The 26,627-nt window shown below is 38.0% G+C and overlaps 1 protein-coding gene across 4 annotated transcripts in view; it reads right to left on the minus strand.

Moving 5' to 3' along the window:
* LOC139141351 (dynactin subunit 2-like) overlaps positions 1 to 26,627 on the minus strand; it is a 147,646-nt gene that overhangs the window by 42,997 nt on the left and 78,022 nt on the right. For all 4 annotated transcript variants that reach the window (XR_011554156.1, XR_011554157.1, XM_070710985.1 and 1 more), the window contains exons 6-8: positions 16,394 to 16,551; positions 9,507 to 9,654; positions 1,322 to 1,387 (exon numbers count right to left, since the gene is read on the minus strand). Coding sequence is in view for 2 of the 4 variants with exons in the window: in XM_070710985.1 (XP_070567086.1) it covers positions 1,322 to 1,387; positions 9,507 to 9,654; positions 16,394 to 16,551 (372 nt within the window). In the remaining 2 variants the exon portion in view is untranslated. The remainder of the gene's footprint in view (positions 1 to 1,321; positions 1,388 to 9,506; positions 9,655 to 16,393; positions 16,552 to 26,627) is intronic.

A 26,627-nucleotide genomic window follows, 5' to 3' on the forward strand; every position in this document is an offset into this window, starting at 1 on the left:
GATCTGTAAAGTTACGATACTTTGAGTTGTTAATTCATATTCACGGGCATGTAAACAAACCATTACTGTAACTGTGTATTTGTGGTCAATCACGTGGTTCAGCTCGACCAATCAAAATGCGAAGGTCAGGGCATGGTAATATCAATTATAATATTTGACTCATTTGAACTGAAATGCTTGGTATGAGCTCAAATACACTTTTTTATCAATCATCCACAAATATGGTCAATGACTAAAAATGCTGAACCTCAGTTACAATTTCAATGCTTTCTCACCTTGTTTCACATTGATCAACCTAATTGCCATCTGTTTTTGCTCTATGGTTACATCATGCAAGGAGGTCAAAAGGACATTTTACTCCCTTGTACAAAGATAGTCATTTATGCAATGTAATTCTACAGGATGAATACTCTCTCATATCTTCCTTTTTTCAGTTCCGATAGTTGAAAGCATGTTCATATGGAACAACTGAATTAAGAAGCACAAAAATTTCAACTGAGGTCCGTCCTAATAAATATTGCGCAAAGCACAGTCAATTTAGAGCATATGTCCCTGTAATTTCAATAATTTCACAAGCCAAGCATCTGAATCAGCTCCTTTCAATCCCAAATATCACTATGAGTGACAACAGTAAAATGAACGATTTGAGAATTGAAAACTGACCCTATTTATACGGGATACCGAAATTTCTCCAAATATGTGAAAATTAAACAAGCTAGACAGCAGCAAATAGAGCTCGGTGTGTTAAGATAGAAAAATACCACATATGGCATATGGCATATGGCATACAGCACAAAGTGATAACATTAGTCTGTTGGACCCCCGGCCAAAAGGTTTAAAAATTGGTGCGAAAATACACATATGAAAATTTCACCACAACTTGGACAAATATAACTTGAGTAACCTAAGAACCTGCACACTAAGTTTTGACGAAATCTGGCCTGTGGCTACAGAATTTTAACAATTTGTAAGATTTTGTCATTTCCTCATTTGCATATTTTTGACATAACATGTTTGTAAGTACAAATTCACATCACTTATACACCAAATACTATGATGATGGGTGCTGCAGTTTCCAATTTTAGTGGTAACAGACAAACATACATACAGACACCACCAACTTAACATATAAGCTCTCTTTGGTACATGCACATATGCCAAATGTGAGCTAAAAATTGACCTAAACATTTACATGTGCATTTACATGTGCAAATGTGCTAATCACTAATTTTACAAGAGCTATAATTTCTACACTATTTTTTAACACAATACCTATTTACTTATTGACCGACAAGGTCAAAACACTTGTTCCAAAACTTACCATCTTTTCAGCATTATCTCCCAGTACACTTTCAATTTTCAAGAGACGTTGTTCAAAATCTGCCATCTAAAACAGATAGGAAATTATCAATTCTGAAAAAATACCGCCATTTACTGGCAGTGTGCTTGCAGTTGAGCAACAAGTGGAAATACCACAAATATTTTGGAGAGATTACCTTGAGGAAGCTTATGAGGCTCAATAACCTTGTATAGTATGGCTCCCTTTGAGGAGTTGGAAATTGACTTCAAAAATCAGACCCTGAGGGTTGCATCTACTCATCTTGTCTATTAAGTGCTGAGAGTACTCTGTATTTGTCCAGGCCTTTGCTAAGGTTAGGTAACATTGGTAAATCATGTCGATGATTTAGGAACCCAGGTAACATTTCTGGAAAGGACTAATTCCTTCTCAGAAATAGGCTAACATAGTGGTGTATGAAAACAGGTGGCCAGAGATGTCTGAAAACTTATGGTTGATACTAAGTGTAGCCCAAACAGAGTCCCTTCTCTGGTGTAATCTTTATCCGTGTGTGTACACCATATAAAATGTAGCCTGCTGATAAGACGTTAGTATACTACATAATAAAATGGTTTACAGACATCTTGCCTTAGGACTACAGGATAAATTTGGGAACATAGCAACACACTAATTTTTAAAAACGCAATTTGTATCTCATCATCAAATCTCTTCCCCTTGCCAAGCTTTAACAAAACCACAGGTATCATAAAAACATCTAAATACCATGCCATCTTGGAGAAGTTTATCAAAACTATCACCCCTGATATTTTATGATATGCCCGTATATTGAAATAGGCATGTTGAATGTCATTATTTTTGGATTGTAACCAAACTATATTGCTACTTGCAGAGTACTCAATCAAAACAGTTGCAATTCTTTGCCTAACATGTTGCCAACATTGAAATTTACGGGCTTGAAAAATACCAATATGTCAGTTCCACTCTACTCCTCACTATTAAAGTGTTCACGAAAGACTGTAAAGCATGTTCAACATGCACTTAGGTAGCAGGCATATGATGTGACATCATACCCACTTGATGATGATGATGATGTGGCAAAGTGTAAACACGAAATGGCAACCTCTCTAACCTGTGCAACTACAATCCAGAGATCAAATTATGAGGGTTTTGAAGCACATGACAATATTGGGTGGATACATTATGTTGGACTGTAAACAGTTTTTCCTGTGTCAGTTTATTTCAATCATGTATCTATAGGGAGAAGGTCATTTTCAAACAGGTGGTACCTCGCGCAGAGTCCGCGGTGTCCCACTTATCCGTTTACCTCGGTGATTACCGCACCTCAGGTGCCATGAATTTTCATGACGAACTCATTACCGCAGGCTGGAGTTGGGCCATTCACACCTTTATTTTAGTCAAATTTGCTCTAATGATCGAGGTATCTCCGCGGCATTGAAATGTCCGCAGTAAGTCCGCTGGAATTAAAAGGCTGGGAGGGGTGACGGCTATGCTGCAGTTTACGAAAATCAGCCTGATTTTTTTTCCTACTTTGCGCGATAGTTTGAGGACGTGCTGGTTATTTTTAGCTGCAGACGTTCAACACTTGTTGAAGGGTCTCAAATTTCAAAACAAAAGATCAAAGGTCAAAGGGTTGAAAACTTGTAGCAATTTTACTGCAATCTCTGCATTTTCGCTTACAAATTACTATTGTAACTGATCATATATTACCTACCACATTTCACGGAAATGCTCGATAAAATGTTAAATTAAATCTTCAATAAAATATTAACTGAAGCAAAACAATGGATTGAAGCTCTGTATTCAAGATTTTACAGAACAAGGTAGGTATGCTCCAGGTTTTAAACATTGAGCAAACAGAAAAATGTGAGTGTTTTACTAAATAAACTCGAAATATTTTCATTTTCTAATTGAAAATTAGTGGTTTTTTACGTTGTTTGCATTGTAGTTTTCCAAGTATGATTGAGAAATTTAACATACCAGCTAGCGTCACTGCCTTGAAATTTATTGACGGATCTGGTCGAGAGTCATTCAAATAATTTACTGATTCTATGCATAAAATTTGACAAGCTCTGCAAAATGCCGCAGTGACAAGCAAATCAAAATCATGATCGCTCATGCTGTAATGCTGCCAGCTGACTGATATCAACAGTAGACAAACATGTTTAATACGTGTCCTTGGCCTATGACAAGTATTTAACGTCAGTTTTCAGGGTAATGTCATTATTAGGGCAAAATTCGAACGCTGACATGCTCCCGATTCCTACATTTGCGGAATTTATGCCATACAGCTACGATCTGTAGTCTTGCTGCGTTTTTACTTTGCAATAAAATGGCTTTCTGATATGTACCGCTCAGCATTTTATTTGAATTTTGCTCAAGTTTCCGGAGGTTTCAAGCAATTTATACATGTTCACTGTGAAGAGCTTTTCTGTGTCCGATCTCCCTGAACTTGCATTTGATTTCATCATGTTGAATAATGCTTCACCGTCTATGTAGTGATTTATGTCTTTCTCTGTCTGCTCTTGGTCGTTTCTGAATCCTATGTGCGTTTTTTTAGATTCCCTCGCAAAGACACTCCGATACATATTTATTCTGTCTGCAATAGTGACCCGAACACGGCCTTCTAGACTATCTTACGACCAAAGGAAGTTATTGTTTGCACGCTTCCTCTCAATCAGACATAAGCTTAAGGCAAGCTAAATATTCTGATAACAACGGAACGGGACTTGCTTTTAGTTGATATATTACGACAAATGGTGATGAAATTTGAAGTATCAACGAAGGGTCCCGCACAACCACAGCAATATGCTGCCGTTTCCAGTAAGCCGACGCGTCTCACTGAACAACAATCTGCCCTGGCATGAACAGTTCAGACAATGCACTCTTTGGATGCCCAGAATTCGTGATTTTGAGTGAGTGTACACAAAAAATGGTAGCTTTTCAAAGCAGTTAGGTCCATTTCTGCGGAGGTAATGACCAAATATGCTAATGCGATTTACAAAGTGACACCACATGGAGGGACCGTGGTGACGCCCAGCAATAGCAGTACGAAAGTGCAGCAAAAATGGCAACATGCGCGTAATCATCGGCATTCAGAATATTGGGTCATGGCCACATGTTGCTTAGCAACTACCCACTTTGTTTCGTTGGAGACGCAAATTCCTGGAAAAGTCACTTGGTTTCGACTCCGTGTTAGCGCTGCATAATTTCATCCCCCTCCTCCCCCTACTCGCCAGGGTTTTGAAAATTAGATACGATCCTGGAACGTAAGAAATACTAGTAAGAAAGACGAGATTTGCAAACTATGATCAGTAGTGCCCAATAAATATTACGTCAATGCTTTCAACATGTGCGTGACACCAATACATGTAAATGACAACAGCCAAATACAAATGTTGCAAAGATAAGGCATGAGAAATGACTATATACGAAACGAGTTATTTTAAACAATAGTTCCCTTAGCAAATTACGCCAAATGTTTGGTATCTGGCGACACGTGAATAAATTAACACATGCAACTTTCCCTTAAAACTTGTGTAATTGTAATATGCTTCATTGTGATTGGATGCTAAGATATGTATCTTTTGTTGTGTTAAATGTTTGGCAAGTGTCAATGGAAGAAAACCACTTTCACATCACTTCGTTTATCAATTCCTGTCATGTGTAGTATTGTAGACATTAGTCATACAAATTAGTGTTGCAGGGTTGACGAGTTCAACGCCCTATCCGCAGTCAGTCTCACGTTCAACAGAGAAAAGTCGATTTCACATGTTCCCTGACCCAGTGCCACGCGAGGTCCGTGTGTTGAACTAGAAAAAAAGACAGAGTTGAAACCCAGGCCCAGACTGCCCCAACGAGCGAGCAGCACCAGTTGTTGAAACGGATATTTCGCGGCCTAAACGAGACAAGAACTTGTCTAATTAAAAAGCAAACTGCACAAAGTGGGCGGGTTTTCGCAAAGCTCGCCGGCAAAATCTATGTGGAAATATATCCACGGTTTAATAGTTCAGCCACAGTCCCTCTCTGTGGTTCAGCCATGTATCTGATAGTTAAAAAAATAACGTCGCTAAACTACCATAACAGTACAACACTACAACATTTAATAATTACACTACCGTCAAAAACATCAGTAGATAGTCAAAATAACCAATATTTGTCACGATATTTTCGGATCTTACGACTAGGGTTGTCCTGTCTTGACCTCAGAATTGCAGCGGAAATATACCGGTATCCCAAACCCGATGTCACCGTCAAACGTAGTCAAAAACCGTCTGTTCGCATCTGGTCTCGTGCTAAATAAGATATTTCGCTAAGTTTCAATGAAATTTAAGCTGCGAAACTGCTATTTTAACATTTGTTGTAGATCGCTGGCTGATCCGGATATCGGGATTTTCTCTCTCTCTTTTTGTTGCAAGTGCAACACACCGGCATCGCGAAGCAACACAAAGAGCACCTACGCTTGATTTGACGGGATCACAGAAAACTGATTACATGCAATTCGAGTGGCATCTAGATACAGCACCGTGAATATTTGAATAACATCGGGATGTGTAGAAACATAACAGGCTTCTGTGTTCAAATTTTTTAAAGGGAAAAAGATAGCTCTGATCTCAGGTGTTCAAATAAATAACCAATGTTTGTTTACGTTATTTGTAACGTAATAAAGTCGGTAAGCTTATGCATTACTAGAACTATGACGTAAAGTTTCGCACTGGGAAAATATTTAACGTAAGCTGTAGTTTTTATTATTGCTTCAGAACTTAAATATTGTTCATCAAATAGACCTTTAGCTATAAGAAAGAAAACATACTTACATTACCAACATTTTTTACGTCAGTTTATTTCGTGGTCTCTTTCTTTTCAACATCACGTTTCTTTGTGATCAGTGATGTCATTTTTATTTTGGAAATATGATCAACTGTCTGATGTTACAGTTGGAAAATTGTAGTTTTAAAACTGCGTGCATCTTTCCAATCGGCGTACACATTATTGGTGGAACCGAAAATATTTACATAAGACTTCCGCATGCCCTGGGTTCACCATATCTGTACACGCAATGCTACATTGTGGCAGAAATTTTTTTTGCACATTTTTGTGTGTGTGTATGTGAGTTGCAATTTTTCTAGGTCACTTCGACAGACAGTACGCATTGAAAAGTCCTGAGCGTGATTTCTAATTTAAGAACGCGTTTTACGACCTGCCAGATGACCGTTTTAGGATCCCAGGAGGGCATGCAATCTGATTCGTTCAACAATAGACACTATCACTCAATCTAAATTGCGGTCGACCTCTTCAGACCCCGGTAAAAGCCATTACTGATATGACAAGTTGAACACTGTCAGATGACCGTGTGCGAGTCCTTGCTCCTTCGCTGGACTTGTCACACATCAGCGTTACTGTCGGCAAGATCAGAAGACTACGTCACAAGCTTTAACGCATAAACGCATAAACGCGGTTTTTCGCGGGACAATATGCATGCGACCTCATTAAAAGGCACTAACTGTTTTACCTCACGTCCTGACAGGGTAAGAGGGACACCGCTGACTCCGCGCGAGGTACCGCCTGTTTGAATATGACCTCCTCCCTTACTAAAGCTTATCTGTTGGAAGAATCTCCAACTCGGATGTGTGGGCTGTTTCAGTTAACCCTTTGCAGCCTAGGTTATTTGCATAACAATGCACAGTGGAGACCAGAACTCCCCACTCCACAATTAAAATATTCTGCAATAATTTACAGTGTACTGTTTATTCCAAATTTGTAAAAAAGTGGCTGTCTACAGCAACCTTTAATTATTTTAACGCTTATGAAACTTCCTTTCCAATAATATATTAATATAGCTCATGGGGAAAACGAGAAATTTTCTTTACACTTTTCCTCATCAAATGAAGCTCGCAGCTGATTTATTGCGCAGTTTTACACTTTTCTTTTCAGGTAAGAAGTACCAGATAAAATAAAAATAAATAAAACACATCATTTGAGTGTATTTCTTCATTGTTTACATGATGTTATTTTGAAGATCAATGTTTTTCAAATTTTGCAATTTTTGTAGCATCATAGAGCCGAGAATTTGCCGTATATATTATTACATATCATCAACCAACCTGTGCTAAATTTCATGGCACTTTGAGGAACATTTGCATCATTTTTAAACTTATAATAAAATAAAAGTAATATTGAACACAAAATTTTCAAATTTACAACAAAATAAAAGTATTTATCTATAAAGGTGTCTTTATTTCAAAAAAATGAGGGTATGTTGTTGTCTTTTTGGCGCCTGTACGTCCGCCTTTCTCTCTAATAAATTATAGGGATCGAAGCTCAGACAGTATCTGCTATAAAGGAGACAAGTTAGCATCTAAACTTTGAAACAGATTGACTGGCTTGGCTTGCGTTTACTGGATCATATGGCCTTTGAATTTTACCATACCCTAATCAATCGACAGCTGGCAAAATGACATATAGTTTGCCAGAAAAGAAAATTGAACGCCCAAGGTCAAGATGAGGTCGAACTTTGAACATACGATTATGCACGGTTGGAGTCACCGGCGGGCACATCGAGTTCATTATCATTGACATTAAATACTTCTTATATCAGTTCTTTGGCATTACTTTTGCGATCCCTGGTACTTGTAATCTGTCGTCGGTTGACCAGTAGTCGTTTACATCTGGCATGCTGTGAATTTTGATCAAAATATTCACTGCTATGAACGCCCACATTACATCACCCTTCGTCTCATACCAGTACGAGTCACGTCGGCGCCGGGCTATATTGTCACTGAGTTGCGTAGCGGTTGATTTCACCAACAACTTGTTGACGGAAAGGCAGCTGATTTAATCGAAAAAAATAATCTTAACAGCTGAGCTCCGACACCTCAACTATGATAAGAACCAGATTCAGCGACCAGAAAATTCGGAAGATCGAAATTCCTACAATGGGCGACCCTACGTGATCTCACACAAGTTATTGGGCGCTTCGAGTTGTAGTTCAGCATGTAGTATTTGCCGTAGCACAGTATCAATCTCACCTACGTTGATGTCACTCACTGTCTCTAAATCTTGGAATCAACAGGAAAAATAATCAAAAGGCTGAACTCCGACGCTTAAATGATGATTAGGGCCAGATTCAGTGAGTAGAAAATTCGGGAGATCGAAATTTTATACCATGAGGCGACCATGGATCTCACGCAAGTTATCGGGCGCTTCTGGTTACAGTTTGAAGTCCTCAAACTCGAGTATTTGCTGTAGCTATCTCGCCAACGTCGATGTCACTCACTGTTTCTACGTCTGGAAAGCCTTCAAATTCCCCCTTTTCGTCATTGTCAGGGAAAATTCTCATGATTTCGGCATTCGAGGGACTGACATCCGCGATATTTCAGTGAGGGTTATCGCTGCAGCAGGACGTAAACAAAAATTTAAAATTCAAACTTAGCAACGCGTCCGAGAAAACATCGATCGATTTTGTGCAAAAAGTTATAATGGCAACCTGTGTATTTATGAGCGGGAAAATGTAGTCTAACATTTGCTTAGTACGTCACCAGAAAATGACGACACGTTCATCATGGAAAACTGTTACGTTTCCCGCATTTTCAAATCGACCCGGAAGTCTGGAATTTTCGGGCGCTTTTGCCACACCCCTATAGGGCGTTTGAGGGCGCTCTGGACTGAAAAAGGGTTAATACAACCACTCCCGCACCTTTGCAGGAATTTCCCCTTTTCTTACCTCATTTGCATATTTTTGACACTGACATGTTCATTTCAACGTCACATCTCAACCCCTGGGTCTACCTGTACATCAAATACTGTGGTGGTAGGTGCGGGGGTTTAGGAGCTTTTGTGTGTGACGGACATACATCTGCACATACATACATACAGACATACAGACGCCACTGACTCACCATATAAGCTCTTTTTGGTATTTATATACATACCAAATATGAGCTACAGAAGGTAGAAAATGGCTGACTTTGTCCCTTTAACTATGACACCTGCCTACATAAACACGGATATAGTAACGTCATGCCTGTGGTGAAATAAAATGCTGATGAACTGTGTTATTAATCATATATAGAAAGAATGAAGCTTTCGATATGCACCAATGCTTCTCCAACTATGATTTCAACAGAGATGTCAATATAACATTTCCATCTTCATGTTTTGTGATGAGAAGGTCATCTCTAAAGCAACTTACCTTTGACAGCTGATTGAATTTTGCCTGTTCCGGTTTATAAAATAGTTCATAAACAACATGTGCTTCACTTGAAGGTTGGCCTTTTGAGGGAGTTTTTGAATTCTCTCCAGCAACCCTCTTGTATGCCTGCAACTGGCTCAGTAGTTTTCTGCGCCAAAACAAGACATTCATACATTTAAAGGACAAGCATCTGGCAGTATATGGAGCAGTCACTGACAATGATATAGTCCCTGCTTGTAATTTGGAATTTGTCAGTGAAAGTAACTAAATTTAAGTCGATATGATGCACATGAAAAAGAAAAGTCATCGTTGATGACACAGTCCCCACGTGTTAATGGGTTATTTGATTACCAGTCCTTGGAGAGGATAGAGTCCTGTTCATTAATTAGATCTGTAATTAATCCTTTTCCTGCCAAGTCCATATTTCACCATCAGGTCAAGATGGTTAAAATTAATGAAACACAACATATTCCATATGGTGTATTTTAACATAATACTGTACATTTGAAGGCTGTTGGAAACTTGATTTTTTTGGACTAAAGATGGTACAACAGACCAAACCAAGTGGGTGAAAATAGGTCATGTTTTGGCTCAATGCTGCTTTTTACTGACTTGGCTGACGGGGAAGCGATAGCACTTGCCTATAGGCTCATGCCACATGGAACGACTTATACCCAGATCAAGTGTATGAACTCCAGCAAAGGATGTTTTTTGGCATAACATTATATCAACATTCTGTTTATGGCTTTAAAAGTTGGTCCTCCATAGTTTTTAGTCTCCATGGACATTGTCTAGGGGAACTTATAGGTTTGGTCATGTCTGTGCCTCCGTGCGTGTGCATGCGTGCATGCGTGCATGTATCCGTTCACGTAGATATCTCAGAGATGCCTCGCCCGATTTCATTCAAACTTGGTACAAGGATTTCCCCTTATGTCATACATATGCACATCAGTTTGTTTTGTGATAAGATCCAATATTTCCGCCATGCAGCCATTTTGTTACAATTTTTTCACATACAGAGCCATAACTCAGGCACATCTCAATCGATTTTATTGTAAGTTGGTACAAGGACATCAACCTTTGTCATACATATGTACATCAATTTGTTTAACGATACGATTCAATATGGCCGCGTAGTGGCCATTTTGTTACGATTTTTTCATGTGCCAAACCATAACTCACACATGTATCAATCAAGTTTTTTCAAAGTTGGTACACGGACATTGACTTATGTCATACATATGTACGTCGATTTGTTTCATGATATGATTCAATATGGCCACATGGCAGCCATTTTGTTATAATTTTTTCATGTCCTGAGGCATAACTTAGGCACGTCTCATCTCATTTTAATGAAAGCTGGTACAAGTACATTGACCTGTGTCATACATGTGCATGTCTATTTGTTTTATGATAAGATTGCATGGCAGCCATTTTGCTATGATTTTTTCATGTCCGGAACCGTAACTCAGACATGTATCAACCGATTTTATTCAAAGTTGGCACAAGAACATTGACAATTGTCATACATATGTAGGTCAATTTTTTCATGACATCCTATATGGCCGCTTGGCGGCCATTTTGTTACAATTTTTTTTATGTCCAGAGCCATAATTCAGACATGTATCAACCGATTTTATTCAAAGTTGGTACAAGGACATTGACGCATTGTCATATTATTAATAAATATGCATGTCAATTGGTTTTACAATCCGATCCAATGTGGTTGCCTGGTGGCTATTCAGTTACATTTTTTAATGTACAGAGCCATAACTCAGACATATTTCCACCAATATTATTCCAAGTTGGTATAAGGACATTGACCTACATCATACATATGCACATTAGTTTGTTTCACGACATGTAGTAGTATTATGGCCAATCATTGAATTTTCGTAATTAGGCTTATATGTCAAGAAATACTGCATCTAATTTCATGAAACTTGGTACAGATTTTAAGCTCACATTGCTTTAACAGTGAATAAAGACATTTATCAGTGTCATTGTAATTAATTTGTAATTGCATATGTATAATGAACTTTCCTAATTAGATTGATATGTCCACAAATACTGCATCAAATTTGATAAAACTTGGTACAGATGTTGATCTCAATGACACTTAGCAGTATCGATTAAATTAATTGCTAATTTGCATTTATATGATGGAATTTTTCTTTTTAGGGAGCGTTCAGTTTTTACGGCCTGGGGGGGGGGCCGGCAAAATCTTGTCGCCGGTGTTAAAAAAATATATAGAACCCCCCTGCATTTTTTGTGAAAAAAAGATGACCCCCCCGTTTGTCAGACGAAAAAAATTGATGACCCCCCCCTGAAAAAAACCAAAACCCACATGTCAAATTTACCCGCATGGTTTGGATTTGAACTGCGGTACGCGGCGCACTTTATTCGTGTAGCAGAGATGCCAGTGCACAAACTTCTCAGCCACATCCATTGAAACGTCTGTTAATTAGGATGACTGTAAGGCAATTTTTAACTTCATTTCCATAGACAACTCATGTCCATGGACATTGTATAAAGTAAACTTTATTGGAGTGGTTCGCCAAAGGCAGCCCTCCGGTTAAGAGGGTCATGGGCCATTACGTAAAGTCAACTTTATTCTAGTGGGCCACCAAAGGTGGCCCGCCGGTAAAGAGGGTCGATCATGGCTATTGCATAAAGTAGACTTTACTGGACAGGGCCGCTGAAGGCGCGCGGCCATTACCATTATTCAGTGCGTGATCCCAGGGGTCCCTCAAAAATGTTTCTAATACAAGCCGCGGCTTCAATTCGGGTCAGTCACAATCAGGGTGCGCTAGAGTGTGTCACTTAAGTCAAAATTTCAAGTTCATGATAACTGTCCAGTTAAATAATATGTTGAAAGGTTATGGTATGGGGCATATCTTCCTAAAGTTTGGTGAAGCAAACGTCATTAGTATTACCACAGTGCACATTGTTTTATATGGTCGACGCAGTGTCACGGACGCTACAGAAATGTTGTACATCAAACACAAATGTCATAATAAAATTTTAAACAATGATTTGTTAATGCTTTCTTATGTTATTACAATATAAAAGATGCATATTGGCATTAAAATAAGCTATACTTGGTATGATTTACTTAATTTGTCCATGAATAAACACAACCTCAAGTTTAGTGAGAAATACAACAATATTGATCATATTTTTTAATAGGACTTTCAACTTCTCCATGTCCTTCCGCTGGTATGCTGTACTTAAAAGATTTATTGTCATGAATTAACCATGCTATAGCAACAATATTAATACCATTCAGTCAAATCAAAATGAACTTCTTTCTGAAATATTTCTGTTTAGTATGACATGTAGTTTTGTCACGGACGCTACCAAAATCAAACTTGAAAGTTTGGTCAATTTGAAATATAAAAAACAATTAACAATCTGGTTTTTTCTTTCTTTTCTCCAGAACCTTTCTCTATCAAACATTTAAATTGTGAAAATTGTGTCAAAACATTGACAATTTCTTTAAATTGAACAAGAAAGCTATTATAGCAACTACTGCAAAAATCAGTTGGAGTAAAAAATCACTACAGCTGAGCTTACTTCTGGGATCAACCCTCGAGTCGTTTTCTAACGACACTCCTCATGGTCTATAAAACGAGCATCTAAAACAAATCCTTCTTACAAAATCATAGCTCGTTATTTAACTTTGACCAACATGTGAAGGAGTAAGCAGTCCGTCGATATCCGGAACGACAACTGAAAAGTCCGGTGAGTTAATTCAAACACACTTTGCCCATATCGCTCAAACAGTTAAAAGGTTTCACGATAGCGGTTTCAACAACGGGGAAAATGAATTTTTTTAATTTGTCTCCATTTTATGCCACAACTTATCGTATAAAACCAAGATGCAATCTGTCATCGAATTGGTACTACAATCAACCAAACTGAAAAGATTGCTGAGCAATACAGAAAACATCATTTGGCAAAGAAAATCAAAAACTGAGAGAGCTGCCATATAAGTTATCAAAGTTGGCGGCATGAATTAAATAAACCAACACTCTCCTCAGACCAAACCGATTTCAAAGGCCGTTTACAGCAAATATTGTTAACGAAACCATGAAACCTGAGAATGGCTAAACACAGAGAAATAAGATTTATTTCTCAAAATAGCCTTTCACAACATGCTTTTCAAACACCGTAAAGCAGGCACCAATATCGACCCAAAATCTATACAAAGTCCATGAAAAATTGACACAAAACCAAAAGTTCGGTTAATCAATTTAAATGCCTAAAACAAGCAATCGTTGTCAGATTAGTACAACATTTACTTTTAACATAACGAGCACTAGCAACGCTCAAAATATGCCCTAAAACAAAAATCCTTATAAGTGCCCAGAAACTCCGATCGATGCTGGATCATGTTAATTATAATATGACACCACACACCGGATCGCTCACTATAGAGTCAGTCAATAGTGGCTAACTCTCTCAATAACAAAACATGGCTTCTCCTCCTCGAGGACGAAGATGACTTCATCACACAACCAAGCAGAGGGGATACAAAACAAGAGAGCAACTGATGAAGGAACACCATTTTTGGTTCCAAAACACCGTTAAGATAATTAAATCACTCAATCAACAAACTGATTTACCGGGACCCAGATCACATGACTAGGGTCAAAGCACTATTGATTCACCGGTGTCTCGCCATGTATTCCACACAAAATAAATGGAATGATCCTTTTATGAACCATATCGAAATATTAAACAATCTTGGTAAAGCCGATGTGTGGAGTTGCCCTCATTTTCCTTTATATAAAATGTGGTGTTTATTTCACATTTAGATTGGCTTATAATCTGAAAAACAATGTTTGCATTTTATTGCAGCATCCGTGACATAATAAATTGAAATGGAATACACAATAATAAATGCATATACAGCACAGAATTCATTGTTCTTTTCACTAGAATTCTAATAACATATTCAATATAATTACTGCATTCTTAAAAAACACCAATCTAAGTGTTACAGTTGAGGCTCAACACAACTTTTTGAGTGTTTTATTACTTTTTAAAAAATAAATTTTGTGCAAATTTACAATTTTATGCCTTGAAGACATTTTGTAACCCAACTCCTTGTGTCCACACAATACAAACTAGTATTTATATGTTTCAGTGGATTAACTGCTTTAAAATGTTTTAAATAGTTATTAATTATGACTATGTAGTAAACACCGTCACGGACGCTACACCGTCACGGATGCTACATTTCAATATTTTAGGAATGTTAATAGTGAACGCAAGGGACAGTAATAATATAATTTGTTTATTTAAGGTAGGCACCTATTGACACTTAGGCCTGTGACATCAGATCTTTTATAACTCCTGTTGTCCTTAAGATATGAGTGTGTCACGGACGCTACAAGAAATTCCGACCACAACGATCTCCATTTTCATTTATTCACAAAACAATACAATATGCAATTTTATTTAAATTTTGGTGTATAAAATGCTTGCCATGGATGTTGAGGTTGGAATTAAATTCAATATTACAATATTTTATCCATTTTTCTACATATAAACTAAAGGGATATATACTATATGGTCATAAAACACAAAAAACATAACGATGTTACAGTTTTGGTAAAAATACCAGAGTTTCTGTTCCGATGCACATAATCACATGAAATAACTTGTGAAAGAAAGGTTAGGTATTCTGCAATAACATATGCAAGCTCAAAATTCCACAATTTTAACACTGTGTTCCAAAAAACATTTTGAAATTAAGTGCATTTTGAAGTGAAACAGCATAACGCTACTTTTTACAGTTTTTAAAGGCATTTTTGAGGATGTACAACCAAACCTGCACAATATATGCAATATTTCTTTATGTGACCAAGTTAATTACAACTATTACTATTTATTAGAAACAAATAAGCAATATAATATCAGTCTGAATGGCAGATATATGTCCATAACAAATGAAAATCATCTAGCACAACCTGATTGTGACTGACCCGATTGGGAATTTTACAGTAAGATTGCCGTGGGGTATTACATAAAGTCAATTTATTGTAGTGGCAGGCGGCCCACCGGTAAAGAGGGTCGGATCATTGCCATTGCATGAAGTAAACCTAATTGGAGTGGGCCGCCAAAGGCGTCTGCCCGTTAAGAGGGTCATGGGTAATACATAATGTATATTTATTGTAGTGGGCCGCCGAAGGCGGCCCGCCGGTAAAGAGGGTCGATCATGGCCATGACATAAAGTGAACTTTATTGTTGGTATTATGTTTTTGAAAATGTGGTGACCCCCCCTTTCCTACCAGTGAAAAAGCGATGACCCCCCCCTTTGCGGATTCCAAAATTACGATGACCCCCCCCTGGATTTTGCCGCCCCCCCCCCCCCCCCCCCCCCCGGCTGTAAAAACTGAACGGTCCCTTAGAGTGAATGTCCAGAAGCACTGCATGAAACGTTATGAAATATGGTACTGGCGATAATCTGTCAGTGTTAATTATGATAGGATGCAAAAATGTTTGGCAACATCCTGTCGATTAATTACTAATTGATTCATTTAATGACCTTTTGTAATTAGGATGGCGGCCTACATTGGTTTTATGTTTTCACCATCATAGAACTCAATCATTCTAGGCCATTAAGCCTAATCTGTATTGCAGTATTTTTAATCACAGACCTAATTAATGAACAGGACTCTATTCTCTCCGAGGACTAGTAATTAAAGTACCCTTTCACAAATGGGGACTGTGTCATCAACGATGACTTGTTGAAGAAAAATGATGAAAGTAGACTCAGTATTGAGGGATCATAAAGCATATGCAAGATTACAAGATGAACTATCAATAATATTGGCAACTTACTTTGGTAACTACGATGAATAGTATTGGCAACTTACTTTGGTAACTGTGCCTGTGGGTCTGCAAGATCCAAGACTGGCTCAGCTCCAAGTGTCTTCTCTAAGTGTAAGTTACGTAATTGATCTTGTAAATCCAGGACCTGCTGGCTTAGCAAAACCGGTGACTTTTCACTTCCACTATCTTTCTTTGCTTTTGTCTATGTGCAAAAGTCAAATAGAACCATTGTTTGCACATGTGAGTAAACAAGGTAGATATGTTCGGCTGGTATTTCTATACAATATTAGACATAATGGTACAGTAAACAAGGCAAAGTATTTATGGTATCAGTCAGGACAAGTTATAATTAATGACTTAGTCTATCAACCGAGCTAACCATATTTAACTTATGGCTGATGAAAATTACATTGAATAAAAACTACTTGCAGCAATAAACGGGATGGCTGGACAGTCTAATATACATAACGTTTACTTTTTTGTACTTTGCACACAAGTTTTGTTGAATACATTGTAACATTGTAGATAACATTGTAGAACTGACTCATTTGAGTGTCTGGATAGAACACAAAAGGGATGTTAAATTACTTATCGAGTTGATCGTAGAGACCTATGATAAGTATTTCTGAACGTCCCTTTTGTGTTCTATCCAGACACTCAAATGAGTCGGTTCTACAATGTTATCTACAATGTTACAATGTATTCAACAAAACTTGTGTGCTACATACAAAAAAGTAAACGTAATGTATACCAGACAGTCCAACCATCCTGTTTTTTGCTGTACGTCAAAAAATGGTTTGCTTCTCATCCTAGGTCTCTCACAACAATGATGTAATTATGCGAACTTTTCTTTCTTAAGCTTTTCTTGGCCATTTTAAAACTTGAACACAAGATTCAACTACATGAAAACAAGAAGGCAAATATCTGTACACGTATCACGATGGTTCATGTTATGTACAACATTCAATGATTTGTACAATTGTTCAATGAGCTTGTACAATTCTAAATGTTGAGGACAGTGTTCAAGGAATACTTCAGCACCAGAATGCAATGTTCAATTTGTCCTTTTTGTGAATATCTTTCTGTTTGAGACTGGTACTTTGACTATATGTTATAGCAGTCTCACAAGTAGTCTCATCAGTGGCTGCTTATCCAGTGACTGGTGACATGCTATCTTACAGTAGCAGCAGGTTGCTGGCATGATTCCAGAGCTGTAATATGGAATTTCTATAGGATGATTGCATTTTAAGGGGAAGTTCACCAAGGATGATTTTTACATATGTGCTAGCTTTGTGGTCATTTACCCCGGAAAAGCTATTTTCGCTATTTATAACTCGCGCTATTTTTTACAAAAATCGATAAAAATAGCACAGGAAGTTGCCCATGTAAGTTGAATCATGGGAAAAAAGCTCCAGGCTTGGAGCTTGCATCACATGATATGGAAGAGACCATCTTCCCATGGGTATGGCATTGTCCACTCACCCAGGCTAACACCGGGCTGTGCGTATTAACGTAACTTTTGTTTATATTGAGTATCCTTGCATAAACAATGAATCACTTATAACAAGTCATTGACAACGACATACTCCCCACTTGTAATAGGGGAGTATTAGTCTTGATGGGGCAGGGAAATGTGGTCACTAAGAAGTATCACTGGATTGTATATGTTGAGATCTATGGGCACATAGGTCTATGTCGTTGTTCCCAATTTGAAACACATGAGGCATGTCTAAGTTATGGTTCTAAATCGGGAAAAAAGATCAGACCTCTAGCTGTATTTGCCAGCCAAGAAATACATATGCACATAATAATGAGGTACAAGATGTGACATCTTAAGGTCTAATATCCTATCAGAATTGGAGGGTATAGAACTTGTGGTTACCGAGTTATGCATATATATGTATAATCAAGGTCAAAGGTCATAAGGTCACATGACATTTTGAAAAAAAAATTGTATTGCTAATTAATCCCTATATGCCAAAAATCAGACCTCTAGCTCTATTCGCTCGCCAAGAATTAGATGTGTGCATAATTAATAAGGTAAAGCGTGTGTTGTCATAAGGTCTCCCACCCTAATAAATATAAAGGACATAGCTCTTGTGGTTACGTATTTATCGACATAAACGTATATTTCAGGTCAAAGGTCATCGAGGTCACATTCAGTGATGTAGATAATAGCCGGTCACCGGTCAAAACGCCCTGCTGAGCTCAGCTTGTGACCGGCTATAAAAACACACGGAAAAAATGACAAAAAAATCATGAAAAAAAACCTTGTGCATTTGAAAGAAAAATCTTTACCCATTCACATTTTTATGTAAGTTTAGGTAGTTTGAAACAAATTACAGAAAAGAGGAAAGAAATTTTGAGTAAAACTAATCTACAATGTTGCGATCCCGATCTAGGGGATGATTCAGAATTTACTTCCGGGGGGGGGGGGGGGGTGGGGGGGGGGGGGGGGGGGGGGGGGGTGGGGGGGGGGGTGGGGGGGGGGGGGGGGGGGGGGGGGGGGGGGGGGGGGGGGGGGGGGGGGGGGGGGGCCACCCATTTTTCCCAAGAAAATTTAGGGGGGGCTACACAAAAATACCACAATCTTTTAGGGGGGGCCAAGGAAAAAAATCATCAATTCAATATTTGCCCAGAATTTCTGATCTCTACAAAAGAGAACCATAGATGCTACCTGTGTGACAGATAAACTCAACGTGTTTAGTTAAACTCCTTTAGCTGCCAAATTCGGTAATATTCACAGTGGTTTGTTTTATGCATCTACTGCAGTATCTTGTTCTCCTCCCTGAAGCGTCATGAAATGTCCAGTATATAGCATGTCAACACAAACCATACAGTAAACAGTCAGGGTTGTTTTTGTTGAAAAGAGATCTCGCATCAAGTCCAGGCTAGAATTCATTTATCAACAATAACAATGGTCATTTATGTTCACACTGGTATGTTGCTAAATACAGCATTGGGTGTTCTATGTAGTGATAGAATAACAAACAAATGCTGATACACAGAGATGAACATTGAACAAATGCTAAAAATTACAGCAAATATTCAGCATCATCAGGTTGGGTTTACCTTGTAGCTTGTGAAGCAGTGTAAAGTTGCATGATAAAGAAGTGTTAATTTGTGCAAATGTATGCAAATCACCCGATTTCTTGGCTTCTTTTGCCTCCCAATTTCAAAATTTCTGAAGAATATAACTCCACTCCGACTGGGTCAAATTTTCTGAAATTTCACATTATGTTTTTTAAATGCTATATAACAAAACAACTATCAATTGGTTTTGTTTGGCAATAAAGCTCTTACATTTTTAAAAAGAGGCATTTTGAATAAGAGGCATTTTAATTTTGCTGATCATGATTTTAACCAATTATTAGAGTGTCAGTCTTTAAACCCCTACAATTTTAAAATGAGGATGGATAATGCCAAATAAAATAGTCGTTTTATTCTACATATACTCTCCTTTCAAGTGAAATATTACATTTCAGAAAATACTGTCTAGTTTTTGACTTAAATTAATTTTTATCATTAATACCAAAATTGAGGTTTTTTACCCCAAATATACACCCACTTCATCCTTTGAGTAACTACTGCTACCATACTAAACTTTAGAGTCTCTGCTTTTTGAAAATATATGGTATGAGGGGGTTTCCTTGTCATCTTTGATGAGAAATATTGCTTTGAAAAAAACTGTGTTGGCAACATGCAGCTCCACCTTAATTCAAAACAAAACGACTTGCTACTCTGCCATTTCTTAAAGTAACATGGTCACGTTGGTTCTCTGGGATTTCGTCAGTTCAGTGTCTGTGTCACTATTATATTCAGAACCAACACCATCATCATCACTCTCAATGACTCCATTGACAGAGATTTCCAATTCAGAGTCACTGCTATCTGACTCTGACTCATCTGTGACATAAGTTGTTACATCTTTCCCTGACAGTTTTCTTAAATTGAATGAGGTTGTGCATGTATATGTGCGGTTATAATTTGAACTTTTTCAGCTTTCAATTTTTTTTGTTTTGGTAATTTATGTTTATCAAGGTATTTATCTAATTCTTTTACGTTTAAATTTTGAAGGTTCCCACTCAAGAGCAACTTTAACCAGTCATAGTCCTCGTATTTTTTATCCTCTCTTCTTTTCTGCTCCTTTTTCTATGTTTCATTCTCATCAATTTTACCCTTTCTAAATTTTTTAAATGTTTTACATAACTTTTTACAGTGCTTACATCTACTATAAACTTTTTTGAAAATAAATTTATGGCCGTCTCATCTTCAAGTTGCTTTTCAGGAATAGTTTTTTAATGTTGAAAATAAAAATATTATGTATTACTGTCAAAAATATATGGTGAAAAATTTACAAAAGGGTTGATTTTCCAATAATCCTGTATGTGCATCCAGAAGATCATGTGGCTCTGCATCAATGCTATGGTGTCGGATTGTTGAAATATTGTGTACACAAGAAATTTGCTGTAGTCCAAGAAGTGATCTCAGTGTGTATGAGGCTAGGAGAAATATGGATAGGCTTACACATTGTGTATTGATGCTAATACCTTTGTGTCCCATTCATTCTGATATGTATAATCAAAGATTTCTTCTAAGTGGCGGCTGGCAGAAAAGGCAAATAAACAAATTAACATGTATTGTTTCATGTCATCTGAAAACATGCGCATCATGACTATTTTAAGATTAAAGTTTGTTAAAAAAATTTGAAATATGAATGCTCTGTCAATTTTGAAAAATACTGCTGACAAAATGTGAACTTTGACTTACACAGGGTTATCTGCATTTTAATATGAACATTGGATTGTTAATGGAATGAGCAGAATAACATGTGAATTCATGTTTTTGATAAGGTGTTTTGTTCAAGAAATGATCTAAAATATTCCTCAGCATTGTTGCTTTCCGTGGCAGCTACTTGGTTTTATGACAACCAAATTAGAAAAAAAAGAAAATTAAAAACAAGTTGGCTTTCACCAATTTTAATTCCTAATGTTTAAAACTTTCACCGTGAGTCTGCATTCAGCATCATCAAATGAAAATGTATGCTGAACTTGTGCATGTACATGTACATCTTACTTTCCAGAAATATCTGGATATCTGCAAATGATGTACAATTAAACTTCTAGATATATATCACTTTGCCAATTATCTGCTCCTCTGATTTCCTGTTCACCATTTCTAACTGACATCTTTGCTTGTCTTTGTGTGCATCATATGTATCAGTGAGACATAACGAAAAACGTATTCATATTTAGTAATTAACTTTTCTTCAGAAATTTACAACCAGATATGTTTATTGCTACCCTTTCCAAAAGTGTGCCACTTGCAGTCCCTGCAAATCATTCTTTTTATAGTCACATAACCCTGAAATGATTTGTTATATCATCGATTAAATGTCCGCTACAGTTCCTGCAACTTGTTAGACTGGATATGTCTATAGTGTATAAGCATGCATGTATATATTAGGGGGGGCCATGGAAAAAAAACACGAAAGATGAGGGGGGGCCATAGATTTTTTCTATAATTTACTAGGGGGGCCGTGGAAAAAAATCACCCAGAAAATAGAAAATCCTCCACCCTCCCCCTGGAAGTAAAGTCTGAATCGTCCCTAGTTGAGCTTTGCATGCAGCAGCTATAGCATGACCTGAAGTAATTGCCGTTGCATATCTGGTTACCTCGGATAGGGTTCGGTACAATCAGAAAGCAATTGACAACTGTTCGTATTATGCAAATGTAACATGTGACTATGAGGTTGCGGAAAAGTTCTCGGTAATGCCATATGCAGGCACATTTGAATATCAATATCCACGATGTCTAAGGCAGAAAACTCCAAGAAAAGGAAACTAAACGACCAGCAAAGTAAATAAGTATTTGGAAATACGTGGTGGTAAAAAAAGCCGATGAAGCTGGTGAGTCCCTCGAGGACAGCTGTGCAGGGCCGTCGTCTTGGATGAGTGTGGATGATAAAACATCGCAAATGCAATGTTGATATAGCCAGTGCTAGTGAGAGTGGTAACGATGTCGATGCCGAAATTTCAAGTCCAGTAAGCTCGACTGATATAAACAGTGATGAAACCGGAAAAATCCAAAAATGTGAGAGAAAAGATTCAGTTTCTCTGTCAGAGGGTAGAAGGGAAATTTTGAATGCCTTCCAAACGTGTGGAGACTCTGATGACTGTAGCAACATTCATAACTTTTACATGTGCAGTGGCAGGTGTAATGATGTTAGCAAAACTGATGAGTTGTCCAGTAGACGCGGTAAATCGGATTCAAAGTTTTGTCATCAGTGGACATTTGCAAGAGATATCGCTTTTGATTACATGACAGATCTGTGCTGGTTGGTTTACATCGAAAATGTTGGAATGTACTGCTTGCTCTGCAAGAAACATGACACTTCAAAGCCTAAGAACAAATCAAAGAAATGGAATATCACACCTTCCGTCCGTTTGAGAAGGGAGGCAATTTTGGAGCATGTCAGCACAGAGCAACACAAAGATGCAGTACACAGAGAAATGTTGCAAAGAGTATCGGTCTTTCAAAAGTAGATTGATGAGAAAAAATGTGTCAGTGATACTGTACTTGAGAAAACATTCACAGCAATCTACTGGCTTGCAAAACAGGAAATTTCCAATGAGAAACTGGTTCCGCTTATTGAATTACTTGAATCACTAGGAGTTGATGAACTCAAGTATTTTAATCACAGGAGCAGGCCATCCATCAGGGAAATGTTTATTTCTCTCGGGGAAACAGTGAAAGAGATTGTCTTGGACCAAATTAAGTGTAAATCATATGGGGTTCTAGCCGACGAGGTGACAGACGTAGCAGTTATGCAACAGCTGATTATTTTTGTTAAGTACTTTGATGAGGATGCAGGAATTGCTAAAACTGACTTTCTTGGCATGGAATCTATTTTGGAATCAGAGGGTGCAAATGCCGAAATTGTCACTCAAAAACTAGTACACTGTTTAGAGGAGTGTAATTTACTCATAAACAATCTCAAAACTTTTGTTAGTGATGGCGCTAGCACCATGGTTGGTAAACATAATGGAGTGGCGGCAAGACTCCGCCGCTTAAATGCATTAATATTGAATTTTCATTGTATATGTCATAAATTGGCTTTAGCTTGAATGGACACTGAAAAGGATGTCGGTTACATCCGAGAGGTTGCAAACACCTTAACTCATGCCTGGAGCTTTTTTGAACATTCCCCCAAAAGAACAAACGTGTTTGTGAATGTTCAAACAGAATTGGCAAACATGAGTTTGTCTGAAAAGTGTAAAAAATATGTTGGTAAAAAAATTAAGAAAGCATGTGCAACAAGATGGCTATCCTTTGATAGTAGCGTTATGAAAACTATGTTGGTTTGTTGCATACTTTTAACCCTTTTCCTGCCAAGTCCATATTTCACCACCAGGTCAAGATGGTTAAAATTATTGAAACACAATGTATTCCATATGATGTATTTTAACATAATACTGTACACTTGAAGGCTGTTGAAAACATAATACTGTAAAGTTGATTTTTTTTGGACAAAAGATGCTATAACATACCAAGCCAAGTGGGTGAAAATACGTCTTGTTTTGGCTCAATACCGCTTTTTACTGACTTGGCTGATGGTGAAGTGATATAGTTATAACTGTCTGGCAGGAAAAGGGTTAAAGCCCTCGATAGTGATCCTACAGCACTTGGGTTGTATAAAAAAATGAAGAAACCCAAGTTTCTGGGTGCACTCTGCATTTTAAACTCAGTTTTACCTGTTTTGAGTAACGTAAGCAGAACTTTTCAGACTGGGGCGTTAAACTTTTCTCATGTTTCACCGGCAATAAAGTATACACTAGCCAATCTATCCTCAATTTCATGTCCAGTACAAAAACTGGAGGAAGATTTAAAAGGCAGGTTGTCCTGTCTTGACATTGAGCTTTGTGACTTTGTCAAGAAGGAAATTTCTTCTCTACACACAAAATATATTGAGTGTGTAAAGAAAAACATTGACCTCCGATTTAATGATAGTCTGAATATTCTCACCAGTTTCCACATATTCAACCCACTTGAGCTGCCAAACCCTGATTCACTGTGCAATTCTGAGTTCAGAAATTATGGAATAAGTGACATTGAGACTTTGGCTGACCATTTCTACCAAGAATACAAATACAAATTTGATAAATACAGGGTGTAAAATAGTGTTATTTTCATTGGACAATTTCAAAAATTTCCGAACCGTGGGAGGGGGGTGCACCCACCCCCCGCGGCTGCTTCGCAGCCGCTAATGACCGCCTATAAATTTTCCTTGCCCACCTATCAGAAAACATATCTACATCACTGTCACATGACATTTGGTCAAAAAATTTCTATCCTATAGTTATCCCTATATACCAAAAAACAGACATCCAGCTCTATGGGCTTGCTCAGAATTAGATGTACACATAATAAATGAGGTACAGTATGAAGCATCATAAGGTCTCCCATCATACCATATATGAAGGGTGTAGCATTTGTGGTTACTGAGTTATGGACAAATATGTATATTTGAGGTCAAAGGTAACTAAGGTCACGTCACATTTGAAAAAAAAAATTGTATTGCTAAGTTATCCCTATATACCAAAAATCAGACCTCTAGCTCTATTGGCTTGCTCAAAATTAGATATGCGCATAATTAATGAGGTACAATATGTGGCGTCATAAGCTGTCCCATCACACCATATATGAAGGGTGTAGCACTTGTGGTTACTGAGTTATGGACGAATATATATATTTGAGGTCAAAGGTCACCAAGGTCACATGACATTTTGTCAAAGTGTCTGAGATATCTGCGTGAACTGATGGACTCACAGATGGACTCACAGACGGACATGACCCAATCTATAAGCCCCCTGGACTTCATCAGTGGGGACTAAAAACTGTGTCACTGCATCCTTTTTGCAATATGAATACGATGAGAAACTAAATTTTATTTTTCTTGGCCTTATACATGGGAGTCTATGGACTGCCCTATACATGGGAGTCTATGGAGACTGCCTTATAAATGGGAGTCTATCGACTGCTTTATACATGGGAGTCTATGGACTGCCTTATACATGGGAGTCTATGGAGACTGCCTTATACATGGGAGTCTATGGAGGTGAAAACTAAAAAGTCCTCTAACACGGCCAAAATTGATCGCATTGTGAAACAAATCGACGTGCATCTGTATGGGGTAGGGAACTATCCTTGTGCAAAGTTTGAAAGAAATTGACCCGGGCATGTCTGAGATATCTGCGTGAACGGACGGACGCACGGACGGACGCACGCACGGACATGACCAAACCTATAAGTCCCCCCGGACGGTGTCCGTGGGGACTAATAAGCTGTACACTGTCAGATTTTGTGTTGCTGTTCACTACTGTGTTGCTGTGAGTGGGCAATGCGAGACCATACCCGTCCGAAGATGGTCCCTTCCATATTACATGATGCAAGCTCCAAGCCTGGAGCCTCTATTCCTATGATTCAAATTACATGGGCAATATCCTGTACTATTTTCGTCGGTTTTTGTAAAAAATCACTTGAGTTATAAATGGCGAAAATAGCTTTTCCGGGATAATTGACTACAAAGCTAGCACATATGTAAATATCATCCTTGGTGAACTTCTCCTTTAAGATATCTCCTGCCATATATCATAGTTAATATGTGGTTCTGCACACCATCAGGCACGTACACAGCCAATGTAGAACCACAAATGTAATCTACATCATCGTGTGCTCCTACAAGCTGAATTCCTTGCTCTTTCATTAACTTCTTTGCACTATGCAACACGTATAGTTTGTCACCAGTGTGCAAAATTAACGTCTGTCCGACTGTCCGAGACCGACAGATTTCTCGTCGGGCCGTAAGTTTTTAGCAACATGTCGGTCCATATGACCGATTGGAATTTGGAATAAATAATGAAAATTTCTCCGTCAAGATCTGTAACAGATGCAGATGATGACTGACTTTGAATCATGTGATTCAGGCTTGAATGTCATGCACCTTAGTATCAATGTTTTCCACGGAGGGAGTGCGGGGTAATAACAGGGTTGCAGATCTCACTTCGTGTCCTGGTAGTACTAAGTAGGGAATTCGATCGCTCTGGTACGCCAGACTGGGGGGTTGACAATGTCGCAACATAGTAATTTTTTGTTTTGCGACATTTTACATTTACTAATAGTCTAATCCCTGCGATCGCCGCGCAAAGCACGGTGCAGCCAATGCACGTCCGTGCATGGCAGATTCTAGCAATGGAATGGATTGATCTTGGTGCAACA

This window comes from Ptychodera flava, chromosome 9 (genome assembly GCF_041260155.1).
Source record: "Ptychodera flava strain L36383 chromosome 9, AS_Pfla_20210202, whole genome shotgun sequence".
Taxonomy (NCBI): Eukaryota; Metazoa; Hemichordata; class Enteropneusta; family Ptychoderidae; genus Ptychodera; species Ptychodera flava.